This window comes from Oncorhynchus kisutch, linkage group LG10 (genome assembly GCF_002021735.2).
Source record: "Oncorhynchus kisutch isolate 150728-3 linkage group LG10, Okis_V2, whole genome shotgun sequence".
NCBI classification, from domain to species: domain Eukaryota; kingdom Metazoa; phylum Chordata; class Actinopteri; order Salmoniformes; family Salmonidae; genus Oncorhynchus; species Oncorhynchus kisutch.
The window spans coordinates 38,143,062-38,161,258 of record NC_034183.2 but is presented as its reverse complement, the minus strand read 5'-3'; the positions used below and the strand labels follow the sequence as shown (position 1 = coordinate 38,161,258).

At 43.7% G+C, this 18,197-nt stretch overlaps 1 protein-coding gene across 2 annotated transcripts in view; it reads left to right on the top strand.

The window, feature by feature from the left end:
- Window positions 1–18,197, top strand: part of LOC109898122 (N(G),N(G)-dimethylarginine dimethylaminohydrolase 1) — a 121,176-nt gene extending 102,979 nt beyond the window's left edge. For both annotated transcript variants that reach the window (XM_031833626.1, XM_020492935.2), the window contains exons 5-6: window positions 13,910–14,053; window positions 16,261–18,197. In XM_031833626.1, coding sequence (XP_031689486.1) covers window positions 13,910–14,053; window positions 16,261–16,377 — 261 coding nt within the window. In that variant the 3' untranslated portion in view covers window positions 16,378–18,197. The remainder of the gene's footprint in view (window positions 1–13,909; window positions 14,054–16,260) is intronic.

Sequence of the window (18,197 nt, the reverse complement as noted above, 5' to 3'; positions counted from 1 at the left end):
GTTATTTGCATTGTTAGCTTGAACGATTCTTGCCATTCTCCTTCGACGTCTCATTAACGAGCTGTTTTCGCCCACAGGGCTGCCGCTGACTTGATGTATTTTGTTTGCCGCACCACTCTCAGTAAACCAAATAAACTGTTGTGTGTGAAAAGCCCAGAAGGCCGTCTGTTTCTGAGATAGTGGAACCGACAGTCATAGCACGCTCAAAGCCGCGTAGGTCACTTGTTTTGCCCATTCTAACGTTCAATCGAACAGTAACCGAATGCCTCGATGCCTGTCTGCCTGCTTTATATAAGCAAGCCACGGCCACGTGACTTTCTGTCTGTAGGAGCAACAAACCATTTTTGTGAACGGGGTGGTGTACCTTATAAACTGGCCACTGAGTATATATGAACATTCTTCATAGGTGACGAGAATTAACAGATTTGAGCGACTCTCAAACATTGCCAAGCTGGGCGAGGTTGTCTTCTCGTGGTGGGGCTCAACAAAACCAAAACCTGAAACATTTTGTCCCTTGATGGAACCCTGTCTCTTACAACAAAGAACACAGGCGTTAAAAGGAGGGAGAGGAGTCTGCAGGAGAGGGGAAGGGATGAATTTGGAGAAAGGGATAGGCAGTAGGAGAGAGATGGGGGAGAGAGTTGGGATGGAGAGAGAAAGTTAGGTAGAGGCACAACTGCTCTGTATAGCATGGGGATGAGTGGGAGAAGGGAGAATAGGGGGTGGGGGAGAGCAGGCTGCAGGGGAAGGGATGGAGGTGGAGAGAAACACTGGAATATAATACATACTTGTACGTATGTCAAATAGGACCAATGTAAGCACCCACCTAATTATTTGTATTATTCTAATATTGTTTCTTCATTTGTCTTCGATATTAATGGATTTGTCAGATGTTTTACTTAATTTTCCAGTTTTGAATAGTTCCACCTGGTAATAAGTCACTACAATAAGAATAATGGAACTCCTAAACAATGTGTAAACAGTTCTTAATGAGTTTGCAAATGAAAACGTTTTATTGACTTGCTCCCAGTTTGGAAAATGTGGTCTTTGTATTGAATAGTATTTCAGGTGACACATTTGTTGCTCGACGTAACTGCAGGCCATCTTGCCCACACCCTTGTACTGGGATCAAACTGGAGATCACATTGCTCTAACTTAACTCATCCCTGTGTCATGTAGAACAAACAGGGGAGGACACGTCATTGAGAGGAAGGCTTCTTCAGTGTAATGCAGAAACAATACGATACAGAAAGGGCAATACATGCTTCACTACATGGTCATTTTCTATCTCGCAGGAGCTCCCATATACCCCCAAGCATTAAATCAAATGTATTTATATAGCCCTTCTTACATCAGCTGATATATCAAAGTGCTGTACAAAAACCCAGCCTAAAACCCCAAACAGCAAGCAATGCAGGTGTAGAAGCACAGTGGCTAGGATAAACTCCCTAGAAAGGCCAAAACCTAGGAAGAAACCTAGAGAGGAACCAGGCTATGAGGGGTGGCCAGGCTGTGCCGGGTGGAGATTAAAACAGAACATGGCCAAGATTTTCAAATGTTCATAGATGACCAACATGGTCAAATAATAATAATCACAGTGGTTGTCGAGGGTGCAACAAGTCAGCACCTCAGGAGTAAATGTCAGTTGGCTTTTCATAGCCGATCATTAAGAGTATCTCTACCGCTCCTGCTGTCTCTAGAGAGTTGAAAACAGCAGGTCTGTGACAGGTAGCACGTCCTGTGAACAGGTCAGGATTCCATAGCCGCAGGCAGAACAGTTGAAACTGGAGCAGCAGCACGGCCAGGTGGACTGGGAACAGTAAGGAGTCATCATGCCAGGTAGTCCTGAGGCATGGTCCTAGGGCTCACGTCCTCCGAGAGAGAGAGAAAGGAAGAGAGAATGAGGGAGCATACTTAAATTCACACAGGACACCGGATAAGACAGGAGAAGTACTCCAGATATAACAGACTGACCCTTGCCCCCCGACACATAAACTAAAGCAGCGTAAATACTGGAGGCTGAGACAGGAGGGGTCAGGAGACACTGTGGCCCCATCCAATGATACCCCCGGACAGGGCCAAACAGGCAGGATATAACCCCACCCACTTTGCCAAAACACAGCCCCCACACCACTAGAGGGATATCTTCAACCACCAATACCATCCTGAGACAAGGCCTAGTATAGCCCACAAATATCTCCGCCACGGCACAACCCATGGGGGGGGCGCCAACCCAGGCAGGAAGATCACGTCAGTGACTCAACCCACTCAAGTGACGCACCCCTCCTAGGGACGGCATGGAAGAGCACCAGTAAGCCAGTGGCTCAGCCCCTGTAATGGGGTTAAAGGCAGAGAATCCCAGTGGAGAGAGGGGAACCGGCCAGGCAGAGACAGCAAGGGTGGTTCGTTGCTCCAGAGCCTTTCCGTTCACCTTCACACTCCTCAATCATTTGACCCACTGAAGAGATCAGTCTTCAGTAAAGCCTTAATGGTTGAGACCGTGTCTGTGTCTCTCACTTTCCATAGAAATGGAGCTCTATAGGAGAAAGCCCTGCCTCCAGCTGTTTGCTTAGAAATTCAAGGGACAATTAGGAAGCCTGTGTCTTGTGACCGTAGCGTACGTGTAGGTATGTATGGCAGGACCAAATCGGAAAGATAGGTAGGAGCAAGCCCATGTAATGCTTTGTAGGTTAGCAGTAAAACCTTGAAATCAGCCCTTGCCTTAACAGGAAAGCCAGTAGGGAGGCTAGCACTGGAGTAATATGATCACATTTTTTGGTTCTAATCAGGATTCTAGCAGCTGTATTTAGCACTAACTGAAGTTTATTTAGTGCTTTATCCGGGTAGCGGGAAAGTAGAGCATTGCAGTAGTCTAACCTAGAAGTAACAAAAGCATGGATTAATTCTTCTGCATCATTTTTGGACAGAAAGTTTCAGATTGTCGCAATGTTACGTTGATGGAAAAAGAGAGATCAGGGTCCAGAGTAACGCTGAGGTCCGACTGTACAACCATCAAGATTAATTGTCAGATTCAACAGAAGATCTCTTTGTTTCTTGGGACCTAGAACAAGCATCTCTGTTTTGTCCGAGTATAAAAATAGAAAGTTTGCAGCCATCTACTTCCTTATGTCTGAAACACAGGCTTCTAGCGAGGGCAATTTTGGGGCTTCACCATGTTTCATTGAAATGTACAGCTGTGTGTCATCTGCATAGCAGTGAAAGTTAACATTATGTTTTCGAATGACATCCCCAAGAGGTAAAATATATAGTGAAAACAATAGTGGTCCTAAAACGGAACCTTGAGGAACACCGATATTTACAGTTGATTTGTCAGAGGACAAAACCATTCACAGAGACAAACTGATATCTTTCCGACAGATCAGATCTAAACCAGGCCAGAACTTGTCCGTGTAGACCAATTTGTGTTTCCAATCTCTCCAAAAGAATGTGGTGATCGATGGTATCAAAAAGCAGCACTAAGGTCTAGGAGCACGAGGACAGATGCAGAGCCTCGGTCTGACGCCATTAAAAGGTAATTTACCATCATCACAAGTGCAATCTCAGTGCTATGATGGGGTCTAAAACCAGACTGAAGCATTTCTTATACATTGTTTGTCTTCAGGAAGGCAGTGAGGAATGGATAGTTTTTTATATTTTCTGGGTCAAGGTTTGGCTTTTTCAAGAGAGGCTTTATTACTGCCACTTTAATGAGTTTGGTACACATCCGGTGGTAGAATGCCGTTTATTATGTTCAACATAGGAGGGCCAAGCACAGGAAGCAGCTCTTTCAGTAGTTTAGTTGGAATAGGGTCCAGTATGCAGCTTGAAGGTTTAGAGGCCATGATTATTTTCATCATTGTGTCAAGAGATATAGTACTAAAACACTTGAGTGTTTCTCTTGACCCTAGGTCCTGGCAGAGTTGTGCAGACTCAGGACAACTGAGCTTTGGAGGAATACGCAGATTTAAAGAGGAGTCTGTAATTTGCTTTCTAATGATCATGATCTTTTCCTCAAAGAAGTTCATGAATTTATTACTGCTGAAGTGAAAGCCATCCTCTCTTGGGGAATGCTGCTTTTTAGTTAGCTTTGCGACAGTATCAAAAATACATTTTGGATTGTTCTTATTTTCCTCAATTAAGTTGGAAAAATAGGATGATACTGCACGGTACTGTCTTTCCAAGCTAGTCGGAAGACTTCCATTTTGGTGTGGTGCCATTTCCATTCCAATTTTCTGGAGGTTTGCTTCAGAGCTCGGGTATTTTCTGTATACCATATATAGCTAGTTTCTTATGACAAATGTTTTTTAGTTTTTAGGGGTGCAACTGCATCTAGGGTATTGCGCAAGGTTAAATTGAGTTCCTCAGTTAGGTGGTGAACTGATTTTTGTCCTCTGACGTCCTTGGGTAGGCAGAGGGAGTCTGGAAGGGCATCAAGGAATCTTTGGGTTGTCTGAGAATTTATAGCACGACTTTTGATGCTCCTTGGTTGGGGTCTGAGCAGATTATTTGTTGCGATTGCAAACATAATAAAATGGTGGTCCGATAGTCCAGGATTATGAGGAAAAACATTATGATCCACAACATTTATTCCATGGGACAAAACTAGGTCCAGAGTATGACTGTGACAGTGAGTAGGTCCAGAGACATGTTGGACAAAATAATGGCTCCGTAGGCCTTTTGGAGTGGGTCTGTGGACTTTTCCATGTGAATATTAAAATCACAAAAAATTTGAATATGATCTGTTATGACTACAAGGTCTGATAGGACTTCAGGGAACTCAGTGAGGAACGCTGTATATGTCCCAGTAGCTATAAAAAGTTATTGAGTAGGCTGCATAGATTTCATGACTAGAAGCTCAAAAGATGAAAATGTCTTTTTTTTGTAAATTGACATTTGCTATCGTAAATGTTAGCAACACCTCCGCCTTTGTGGGATGCACGGGGGATATGGTAACTAGTGTAACCAGGAGGTAAGGCCTCATTTAACACAGTAAATTCATCAGGCTTAAGCCATGTTTCAGTCAGGCCAATCACATCAAGATTATGATCAGTGATTAGTTCATTGACTATAACTGCCTTTGAAGTGAGGGATCTAACATTAAGTAGCCCTATTCTGAGATGTGAGGTATCACGATCTCTTTCAATAATGGCAGGAATGGAGGAGGTCTTTATTCTAGTGAGATTGCTAAGGCGAACACCGCCATGTAGTTAGTTTTGCCCAACCTAGGTCGAGGCACAGACACGGTCTCAATGGGTATAGCTGAGCTGACTACACTGACTGTGCTAGTGGCAGATGCCACTAAGCTGGCAGGCTGGCTAACAGCCTGCTGCCTGGCCTGCACCCGATTTCATTGTGGAGCTAGAGGAGTTAGAGCCCTGTCTATGTTGATAGATAAGATGAGAGCACCCCTCCAGCTAGGATGGAGTCCGTCACTCCTCAGCAGGCCAGGCTTGGTCCTGTTTGTGGGTGAGTCCCAGAAAGAGGGCCAATTATCTACAAATTCTATCTTTTGGGAGGGGCAGAAAACAGATTTCAACCAGCGATTGAGTTGTGAGACTCTGCTGTAGAGCTCATCACTCCCCCTAACTGGGAGGGGGCCAGAGACAATTACTCGATGCCGACACATCTTTCTAGCTGATTTACACGCTGAAGCTATGTTGCCCTTGGTGACCTCTGACTGTTTCATCCTAACATCGTTGGTGCCGACGTGGATAACAATATCTCTATACTCTCTACACTCGCCAGTTTTAGCTTTAGCCAGCACCATCTTCAGATTAGCCTTAATGTCGGTAGCCCTGCCCCCTGGTAAACAGTGTATGCTCGATGGATGATTCGTTTTAAGTCTAATACTGCGGGTAGCGGAGTTGCCAATGACTAGGGTTTTCAATTTGTCAGAGCTAATGGTGGGAAGCTTCGGCGTCTCAGACCCCGTAAAGGGAGGAGTAGCGACCAGAGAAGGCTTGGCCTCAGACTCCATCTCGCTGCTTAATGGGGAAAACCAGTTGAAATTTTCTGTCGGGCTGAATGAGCGACACCGGATGAGCATTCCTACAGCATTTCCCTCCAGAAGCAATGAGAATGTTGTCCTGGCTGTGGGGACCGTGCCAGGGGATTTATACTAACGTTACTATCTGTAGTTACGGGTGGCACAGACGCTGTTTTCTCCTTTCCTACACTGAAATTACCCTTGCCTAACGATTGCGTCTGAAGCTGGGCTTGCAGCACAGCTATCCTCGCCATAAGGCGATCGTTCTCCTGTATATTATGAGTACAGCGACTGCAATTAGAAGGCATCATTTTAATGTTACTACTTAGCTTCGGCTGTTGGAAGTCCTGAGAACCATGTCCAGATAAAGCGTCCGGAGTGAAAAAGTTGAATGAAAAAAAAAAGTTGAGTGAGGGAAAAACTAAAAATATAAACGGTAATTAAAAAGTAAAAACCGTAAAGTTGTCAGGTAGCAAAGTAAGGTTGGCAACAAAACGCACAGCAACACGTAAACAAGTCTGCAAGTTGTGACCGGAAATTACGAATCTGGTCTGGATCACGCAACAAGACTCGTTTGTGCAAAACCACTTCTACATACTTCAACCACAGACAGACAGACAGAATTCCATGACCGTCTAAGTACTTATTTGTTCATGTGGATCCCGATTAGCTGTTACATTACTTTGGAAGGACCCGAATTGGACCTATGCGAGGAATGTTTGGATCTTTGGGGATTTGCAGGGTTGTCATTGCCTTTTCCCAGGTATTCCCAACTTTAACTCTGATTGGGATTGTAGTCATGAAAACCTAAGAAATCGTATCAAGTTTAAAGACTGTTTATTTTACATTGACACTATTTATTTTTTTCTCTTTTCATTTTTGGCTCTGTCTCAATATACTGTAACTGTACAGCCCTGTGCTCCCTCCTCCCTCCCTCCCCCCTCTCCTTGCCCCTCTGTCAGGCATTCACAGCGCTGCGTAACATGCAAGACAGGTCATCACACGTGTTGACTCAACCCCCCCCCCACACACACACACACACACACACACACACACACACACACACACCTCACACGACAACAGGTCCCCCCTCTCTCTGCGGTATGATGCCTGCCTCTGACTCCAACTTCTACAAGCCTGCAGAAACCACATGTGAATGTGATCTCCCGCTGATAAATGTGTGTTCGTAGTTAATCTATAGTATAATCCATGTTATACACAGCTGAACCTCAATTATACAACTATTGTTTAAATGTTTAAAACGCTCACCACCTCATTACCAAAGAGAGGGCTTCTTAATCAATGGGGCTAATCTAAAGATAGTCCTTGAATAACCACTATAGGGATGCACACACACCCTGTAGGGAATACAGATCCTCTTCATAAAAGATGTGGAGCAAACACAAACACACTGACAGTGACATATTGCTACCTTTCATGGAGACTGTTGCAATAAATCTCTGCCTGTTCTTTTTTGAGGAACAGACACAAGGAATTCCCCGGCATCAAAGCAGGAGACTGGCATGCACACACCACTCCAAATCACAGACTGTAGGGACGGGGGGGGGGGGGGGGGGGGTTGAGTCACGAGCCTGGCACGCAACTCTGTGTCAATACACAGTACAGACAGGAAAACAGAATGTGATACATTTTGAAACCTCAGAGACAAGTGAGCACACACACCTGCTCGGTCGGACTACAGCACTTGGGGCCCCGGGGCACTAACCTTTTTTTTTGTTCTTTATTTTGGAATTCTGCAAATCTACTGCATTTCAACACATTTTTCCATGGTGCAGAAAGAATAATGTGCTGTTTTATAATGCTATTCTACATGTTTTGTCATGAGGTTAAGTAAGAGAAAATGGTGCAGTGTAAAAGGACATTTCCTGCAATTATACACTTTTTTTGTCATGGAAGAAGAAGAAAAATGCTGTTTTATAGCTCATTTCATGCTTTTGTTCACACTTTGCCATAAGGCTGAGAGAACATTTTGCAGTTTTAAAGCTAATTTCCAGCAATTCTACACATTGCTATCATATGCTATCTGGAGGTCAGGGGCCCCGGGGCATGTGCCCTGCGAGCCTGTTCAGTATTCTGGCCCTGCACACCTGGGACAGACACACCTGAAAGTTGACAGCCAGGCTTTCTCAGTGGTAGAGTTCTTCCTCATCTGCCTTCTCAGTGAGACGTCACCCCCTACTGGCCCAGGGATGCAAAGTGTTGAAACACTAAATAAGTTGAGAGGAACTATCTACAGATTACTTCAACCACAGACAGACACAAAATTCCATGTCCCTCTAAGTACTTATTTGTTCATGTGGATCCCCATTAGCTGTTACAATTGCATCAGCGACTCTTCCTGTGGTATACAATTATCATTATCAATGAGATGTGTAAAGACTGTACATATGTTTATTCTCCAATGTTATCCTTAGCTTATTCAACATACTGAGGCAAACATATCCAAGTATTAGTTATTTACACTGGTAATGAATTATTACATACGGTGCAGGATCTTAATTTGATCACTCTTGTTGCTGAGAATTTTTCCTGCAAATGCAAACTTGTAGTGTATTTGAGTTTTTAAAAGGCTTCTCAAGTTTGTAATTTCCGAATTGATTTGCCCTAATAACAAAAAATTTATGAATAAAAAATGTATTGAAATTAGAAAATATAGACCCCTACAAAAATGTACACTAATTATAATTCACATGTTCTGTTGCTGCAGGATTATCTTCCTGCTGTATAAAACTGGCTCAAATTAAGATCCTACTTCTGTAATAGTGATAGCTAACTAATACAGCACACTTTTAGTTGACACACACTGGAGCCCCATTAAGATTCCATTAGCTATTGTAGAGAAAAGCGAGAAGGGCCATTAGCATGAGTTAATGACAGAATTTCTCACAGCATTGTAATTCCTGATTACCCCTCCCCCTTCCTCCAACAAGCAATTAGCTGTAGTTATAAAGGACTTTAATGAACGGCTGAGATCATAAGGTACACCTGATCCAACTTGTCAACTAATCATCAAGCCCTCAATGAGTTGAATCAGAGAGGAAGAGGCGAAGTGAGAGGTTTTACTCAGTCCAAAATCTTTCCACGAAAATGATCCATTGACGTTAGGAATTTGAGGTCAATGAGTGTTGAATTTGCTGCGTGAGGCTTATTGGATCGAATAGACGTTTTGTTATGGTTCGGTTGTGATGAATGCACTGACATAAGTGGACACCCATGACATTTCGCCAACTTTGAAAAAATGACTTTATATCGGAGTTGTGCCTGTTGTCATAGAGCTAAACAGAGAACTCATCATGGATATAACTCGTTTTAGCGTGGCCATTGCCATTGAGTGCTTACACCATCTTATACCATTGGGCTCCCGAGTGGCACAGCGGTCTAATGCACTGCGTCTCAGTGCTACAGGCGTCACTACAGACCAGGGGTGGGCAACTCCAGTCCTCGGGGGCCTGATTGGTGTCACACTTTTTCTCCATCCCTAGCAAACACAGCTGATTAATCAAATTGCATTCTAAACTGAAGATCATGATTAGGTGATTATTAGAGTCAAGTGTGTTAGCTGGGGGCTGGGGCAAAACTGTGACACCAATCAGGCCCTATCGAGGACTGGAATTGCCCACCCCCGCTACAGACCCAGGTTTGATCCCGGGCTGTATTGCAACCGGCCGTGATCGGGAGTCCTATAGGGCGGCGCACAATTGGCCTAGCGTCGTCTGGGTTAGGTTAGAGGAGGATTTGGCCAGGGAAAGGCCGTCATTGTAAAAATGTGAATTTGTTCTTAACGGACTTGCCTAGTTAAATAAAATGTTTTTAAAAAATGTAAGTAGTCAACTGGGTGGGGATTCCTGTGAGTTGGGAGCAATCAGCCAATGAAGAGGAAAAAAACAGACTACTTTAAAATGGAGATTGCCTCAATTGTGCTGCCCATGCTTTCGCAGATGCTATAATGGCACCGATACAAAGATGAGTCCTCTATCTCTTTGGCCTGTTCACGTGTATCTGCTAGAATGGTCCCACCTGATCTCACCTCCTGCCTGCCTTTCATCTTTGAGGACATGTATTTCCATTGTTGAAGTGGTCACTTGACTGTCTTGTCAGTATAATAGGCAATCTTTGGTGGAATCAGGTGAGTTTGTCTGGGGCTGAAACTAAAATGTGTGCTGTTGGGGTACTTAAGGACTGGAGTTGGGAAATGCTGCTATAATGAACGCAAAAGGGGTTGTTGTGAATGCTATTGTAAAGAATGTAAATGGGTTGCTGTTGCTGTGAATGTAGCTGTAATGCACGTAAAGGGGTTGTTTTTGTGAATGTAGCTCAAATCTAATGATAATATCATTAGATATTATTACATGCCTGCTGGCTGGATTTCCTTGGTGAGCTTTTGTGAACGCACACCTAATTTTGAGTAGTGAAGTAGTGGTATAAGGTTGGCATGTTATTCACAGACCAAACTATGACTTTGTTACTAAAGCAGGCTATGACTGTATTGCCATGTTACCATGTCTGGTCTGATACTGAGTCATGGTTCTGATACAGTATAGTTGACGGCACACCAATTGTGGCAGCCAGTGTTTGTGTGTGTGCATCTGTGTGTCCTTGCATGTGTGTGTGTGTGTGTGTGTGTGTGTGTGCCTTGCATAGTCTGCAGTCATACTATGTTTAGCCCTCCCAAGTTGAGGACGTGTACCGGATGAATTCCATCATCTGATCGTACTCATAACAATTGTGGCTATCACTGCCAAGCCTCAGCCGTGAAGTCATCTCCCCAAAATACTCCCTCTTACTTATACTGAAGTGCTAATGCTCTCTCACGCACACTCTCCCTTTCCAGTGAACCAGGGTTCCAGGTTGACTTATGCTTAAAGGACTCACTGATTGGCCCATAACTGACCCCAGGCCCAGCTTTCTGCCCCAGCCCTATCCCCAGGCCCATACCCCCAGCCCTATACCCAGACACCAGCCTTATATCCCACACCCCAGCCTCAACCCCAGGCCTATACCCCAGACCCAGCCCTTTAGAGGCATGATCAGAAGACTTGGGGCATGGCTTTCAAATAGTTATTTTTGGCCACCTGTGAGAGTAAATGTATTTATGTTAGTCTGTTATGTTGTATTGTTAGCGCATGTTAAGGCTAAACACTGATCGTTTTAAAGCTTTTATGAGGCTTACAGAAATGTGTGTTTCTTAAGACCCTGTACAAATCCCAAAGTTGGGATACTTACCACTTCATTACAATATGCAATTAATAATGTTAATATTATTCATATTTTATAATAATGAAATATGCCAAATTAAGGCACATTCAAAATTGCAGTGTACAATCTTAACATTTGATACAATACAACAGATGAACAGGAATGACATTTACCCTTTCGGGTGGCCAAAAACATCTATCTGAAAGCCATGCCTCCTGAAAATAACCTAAGGATTACATTAAAAAGACCCAGCTGCTGGGTTAACCCAGCATGAAAGTGAATAAAACCCATGTTTGTGTAATCCCAACCACACAACATGTTGGGTTATTCACGCAACCCAACTGGCTGGATCAAGATAACCCAGCGTGTGTTCTGCCCCATATTTACCCAGCACTGGGTTACCCAGCCAGTCAGAAGGAGCAGCTGACCCCGCCCCCATTCACACAGACGCCACCACTTGTGCCCCTGCATTCACCTTCTTGAAGAGACGCTGGCCTAAAGGGACAGGAATAAACATGGACCATAAGCCAATAACAGTCGGTTCTCTGGGAAGAAATGTGTGTCAAGGACCAATCCCAAATAATGACATCAACAGGTAGCCATTACAGTCTAATAACCATTCCCCTGGTCCATTGGATAGCAACTGGTTTTTGAAAAGAGCCATTGTAACAACTTAGTTTAATGGCTACACGGGTCAGGGGAAATTGTGTGAACTGTGAAAATTCCACATATTGTAAGTGTGCTGCAAGAATACTCTGTGTACTGGTGACTTTAGAGGAATGGCATCCCATATCCCTTCATTAAAGTGACAGTAGTTTTTGTTATGTGTCTGTTTGTTGCTCGTAGGGTATTCCGTTACCTCCCAGTGAATATTTTGTTTAGCAAGATTGACTCTGCACATTCCGTCACACATTCAGCAGTTTTTCATATTAAACAGTACTTCGGGGGAATGTACACAGTCATTGTGAGAGAGGCACTGCTCACTGTAGAGATCGTTCATTGGTTCTAATCCAGTTCTGTTGTGCCCCATTTGTCTTACATTAGAGAGCAAGACGTTCATCTGAAGGGGGTTTGTAAGCTTGACTGAGGTAGTAACAATTCCTACAGTATATGGGGAAGAGTTCAGTGAAGGGAAAATTGTGCCCAGGAGGACTGAAATGGGGAGTACTGGTTTAATAACATCAGTCAGTTGAGATTAGAAAGTAATTGGACAGCTCATCAGACAGTCCTCGTCCTGTTAGTGTAGTATTTCCTATAGACTGCCTTTCAGTATGTCTCCTCTCCTCTAGCTGTGGTCTGCCATTATGTTCTATCGGCACCCAAAACCAGATCTCACGTGTTTTCTAGCCCGTCTGTCATAAGACTAGCCGTTATGCCACATCTCCTCAGGCATTGGCTACTGCTCTGTGCCCTCTGACCCACACGATGGAGTGATGTAATGATGTCATTATGTGATAAAGAAACTGAGGACTTGCCTGAAGTCCAAAAATGATCCCTCATCAATGTCCGACTTGGATTTGAGAGGAGAGAAAATGATAACTATTATAAAACTGAGGGAAATACTGATCTGTGTGGCGTGAGTGTCATACAGTCTCTCACCTCTCTGTCTCAGTCTCTCACGCCAGACCGCTAATCCTCCTGTGTGTGAAGAGAGCGCTCGCGGTCACGCACATGGACCGTGTTTCATTTAGGACTGCTGCGGTCACGCAACACGCCATACATAAGCCAAGGTGTTTATGGTCATTTTCTCACCCCGCCAGGCCGGGCGGAGCCGGCAACCGCCCTTCTGGAAGAGCAGATCTGGGAGATACAAACACATACCAGACACGTGCACATTTCTCACACACACGCACACCGGCCAACCCCAGGGTAGAGGGGAATGTGTGAACAGGCCAAACCACAAAGCACATTGTTCACGTCATGATCCACAGAGACAAATGGAGCATCGTGAGGGGTTTTGAGATTTATCATCATGGATCAACACCACAATCACTCTTCTAACCCAAATTCTCCTCAAACACACACACACACACACCAGCTCAGACTCTCTCTGCATGATATAAAAAAAGAGGTGCAGAGCAAAAGGGGCGAGAGGAAGGAGTCAGGGAAGAGGGGAAGGAGATGACAATACCTTTTCAATGTTTACTTTGGTTCTCCCTCATCCTTTTCCTCCTCTAAGGTATCCACCGGTGTTCAGGTCGTAAACCTTGGACACACACACACTCTCACACATCTGCTCTTCTCTGCATTAAGGTCATAGTGCTTGAACTAGTGCTGCTCCTTCTCCCCCAAGCCCCGACCCAGCAGATTACATAAATAACATGACATCTGCCATGAAAGAATGTCAGTCAGTCTGTCTGCCCGTCTGTGTTCTCCATTAAGGCCCAGCCACCCAGATAGTGGTTTGGAGGTTAGGACTGGAGCAGGCAAAAACAGCAGGGTCTGGTTCCTTTTTGCCCAGCCACAATATGATCCTTGCCCCTCCTCCTTCGACCGTACCCTTCAATGTTTGCCTGGAAAGGTATAAGCAGTGTAGGGGTAGCGCTCCCACCATATTTGTTACATATCTAGAAACATCAGAGAGCTATGGCCAAGAGGTTTAGGAGAGAATTTGGACTGGGCTTCTCTCCAATCTCACCGTGGCTCTGTGTGCCCCGCTTACAGCTTACCAGACATCTGTCTGTCTGTCTCCCTGTGTGTCTGTAGATCATGCAGCAGATGAGTGACCATCGCTACAACAAGCTGACGGTGCCTGATGACATTGCAGCTAACACCATCTACATGAACCTCCCCAGCAAAGGCCATGTACTGCTACACTGCACCCCAGAGGAGTTCCCAGAGAGTGCCAAAGTGAGCACACACACACTGTGCACTAGCACACACACACTGTGCACTAGCACACACATGCTAATCTCTGTTCTCCCCCAGTTATTAGCCACTGAATATTGTATATTTGTCGTCTTGTATGCATATGTTTGTCGTAAATATCCCTGCACTTTGTCGTGACCCTTGGATGTCAGCTCGTATGGGAGCAGCGAATGACATGTTATTGTCTCTGTAGCTGTTAGAGACGGCTGAGGATGAGCCATGTCATTTAGACTCCTCATTGTCGCTACGCATTCCTGTGTCACTATGACAACCAACACCCTGCAATCTGCACAGACAGCCCTAAGACCTCAAATGTTCTCTGCGGTTAAAACCCAAACTTGAACAATTTCTTTTTTAGTACGAAGCATTTATTGAAATACGTCTCGTTGGATTTGGAACTGTTGTCCGATTTCCCAAGGCTTAATATAATATGTGCCTTGAGGATTGGCTAAAGGGGAATTCAACCCGAAACATAAACCAGAGTGTCTGCGTCAGTGTCCTGTATCAGGCCACTGTAGAGTGTATTCATATGGGTCCTGGATCGAAGCTTAGGGCGCTTTCTGCCTCTCTGCGCACCATCTGTGGGATGAAGAGTCATTAAATGTAGAGGTGTTGGAATCACAATCATCAGGGGTGTCGGAACACAGGGATACATTTCTGCGTGTCAGACTGTCAGACACAGTTCCATGTAATCTCTCGCAACCACCACTCTGGAAGAGCAGATCTGGGAGATACAAAAACAAGCTGTGCGCCCTCTCAGCCTGATTGAACTTAACACATCTATATAACAGTAATCTAGACAGACAGACCCCCCCCCCTTCAGATAGAGAGAGAGGGAGGAAGAGAATGAGAGATTCGTCAACCCAATCAGACCGAACCCGCTCACTGCCTGCAAAGCCGCTCCGCTTTCCTACAGTATAAACATTAAACATTCTCACCCTAAAAATTCTGTCTCCGGCTATTTTTAGTAGCGTTACATAAAGAGGGGGGGGGGGCTGAGAAGAGAGATCGAAGTCGACTAGACAAAAGGTCTCAGCCAGCCCCCACAGTGAAGTTCTCCTACCCCTTGTATAAATTTCAACCACAGTAATAACAACCCAGCTGGAAAGAACAGACTCACTGCCATAAAAACAGAAACACTTGAGTGAAAGAGAGCGAGAGAACAGATTTAGAAGAAAAAAAAGGAGTTAGGCGGAGAGGAGTTTGGATAAAGTGCATCGCCCCCCCTGACCTCGTGATCCCCCCTCCAATGGTTGATGGGGTTTACCCCTGTTCTATGTATTGCTTGTAGGAAGGCCAGAGTAAGACCTGTTGATTCATGGCTGGAGGATCTGATAGGTCAGAGTTGGGTGGGTTGCTTGTTGCTCTTATGGTACTGAAAGCCCAGGCTTTTAGTATGACAGAAGGGGATTTTTACTGTAATGTTAATGTTTACTGTGGGTAATGTTTACTGTTAAAGGGCAATTCTGCCAGTCAACCTCAATATGCATTGTCTCCAGCACCAAACCAGTGTCTACATGTATGAAAACAGTATGATTCTATGATCTGTGCTTAAAAAGATAAGAAAGGTCCTAAGAAATGCTTCTGTGTGACATCACAGGGTAAAAAATGTGATTTTTAAACCCTGCAATGAGTTTCTAGCCAGAGGGAGGGTATTTTCTAGCTCCCATGTCACCGCAAATCTCATAGTGTTTGAAAATCACTGTTTTTAAAATGTTTAAACTTTTGATGAGGTCATCGTTTAGAACTTTTTTACTTTACATTTTTTTCTACAAAATGTAGAAATGAAAATTGTTTAAAAATGGTGGTGACCTTTTAATTATTTCTAAGTTGTTGTTTTTGGTTGTTGCTTTGGCAATGTTAACATGTGTTTCCCATGGAGAGAGGGAGAGAGAAAAATATATATATATATATTCTGGCTTGGAAGTGTCTTAGGAAAACAGTGGTTTTCTTCTGGAGGGGCTCCACAGGGTGACACATTGCATTGAGGGTTTCTGGAGATGCTGTAATATTTCTCACTTAGTTTTTCTATCTTCAGAAGACTGAGAACTCGCTATACCTAAAATGGTCATTCTTAGATTTGCATCCCTCGTAAGTGCTTCCAAATCATTGTAAAAATGAACGATGCCTGTAAACAATGTTACGGAAGGTGAAGACAGACATATTCCCTCTCTCACTCTCTTCCCTAGGTGTTTGAGAAGCTGAAGGACCACATGTTGATCCCAGTGTCGAACATGGAGAAGGTCAAGGTGGACGGAGCCCTCACCTGTTGCTCCGTTCTCATCAACAAGAAGGCCAAAGTCTGATCTGAGCATGCTCCGTTAGGGGTCTCTCAGGCAGACCTGGGTTCAAATACTATACTTGAAATCTTTCACATACTTTGATGTGCCAGGAGAGCGGGGTTTGACATTTTTGGAACTATACTATTGGGCCATTATTAAGCCAGGCAAGCTTAATCAAGCAGACAATGTATTTAACATGATTCTGAATAGTATTTAAACCCAGGTATGCTCTCAGGGCAGGGTCGGGCCACTGCTGCCCCCTTGCCCGAAACAAGTCTGTTTCTGCTGTGTTACCCCTTGATAACAGAATGTTATCCAGGCTACCCCCCCCCCCCCCCCCTCTGAAAGTGCTCATGTGTCAATCATTCCCTGTGCTTACTGGTCAATGTTTACAACCCTTTAAAACAACCACCTACAATAGAACACTGGAGAGGCCGAAAGGATGGTGTTTCATAGATTTATTTTTATTTTTTTAACAACTGTGTAGGATCTATATAATGCTACGGTATAGTGCAGTATGCATAGTGCAGGAGCCGGTTTATGATGAATAAACAAAAAGCAAATCCGCCAAGATACATTTACAATCACCTGCTGATTGCGCTCTCCGTATTTAATTTAGGATTCAATTCATCATGATTCATAGTCATGCCATGTAACAAGTACAAGTTCTTATTGAGGGGTGAAAATGTATGAAATCCACCCAGTTATCTTAATAATCTGGAAATTGGCATAATGTGCTGTTCCTCTCTCTGCCATTGGAGACCTGAGTGCTCTTACTACCTTATTGTTGGTTCCAGAAGAAATTTATATGATTATTGAACAGGAGTGTTGATTGATCCCTAGCTGTGATGATGGTGCTAGTTATTCCATCCAGCTGAACATAGGGTCAATTCCTCTTATTAAACTGTGATTTCTGACGTCTAAAGCCAGGGTAGGAAACTAATTACAAAAGGCACATGCAATTGTCATCAAAAAAATGCCTTTTAAAAACAGTCATAGGATGTTCATTTCCTACTACCCTGTCTTAACCTAAGCTGTGCCCACTTTATGAAGGACTGAGCACTACTTCCCTGCCGTGTATGACATGTTTGTAATGACCAATACTTGTAATTTCTCGTTACACTTTACATACTTATAACATGTCTCAATTTGCTGTGTGTCTCCATCTTAAGTGGCTTAATAACTACTGCTGTATAGTCTAGTCAAGAAGCCATTATAGGGGTTTCTTCAATGTTTAAAGCCCTTTATTGTCCCTGTATTGACTACTGTATTCTACGGGTAACTGACAAAAATAAAGAAACACTTAAATGAGGGATACAAAGTATACTGAACACAAATATAAAAACACAACACGTAAAGTGTTGGTCCCATGTTTCATGAGCTGAAATAAAATGTCCCATAAATGTTCCATACCAACAAATTTGTTTATATCCCTGTTAGTGAGAATTTCTCCTTTGCCAAGAGAATTCATCCACCTGACAGGTGTGGTATATCAAGAAGATTAAACAGCATGATCATTACACAGGTGCACCTTGTGTTTATTAAACTGTGGGTTGCTACCATGTTGTTGTCATGTAGTGTTGCTACCATGCTGTGTTGTCATGTGTTGCTGCCATGCTATGTTGTCGTCTTAGGTCTCTCTTTATGTAGTGTTGTGTTGTCTCTCTTGTCGTGATGTGTGTTTTGTCCTATAGTGTTATTACATTACATTTTTATTACATTTATCCCAACCCCCATCCCCGCAGGAGGCCTTTTGGTAGGCCGTAATTGCAAATAAGAATTTGTTCTTAACTAACTTGCCTAATTAAATAAAGATAAAAAATAAATAAAAGGCCACTCTAAAA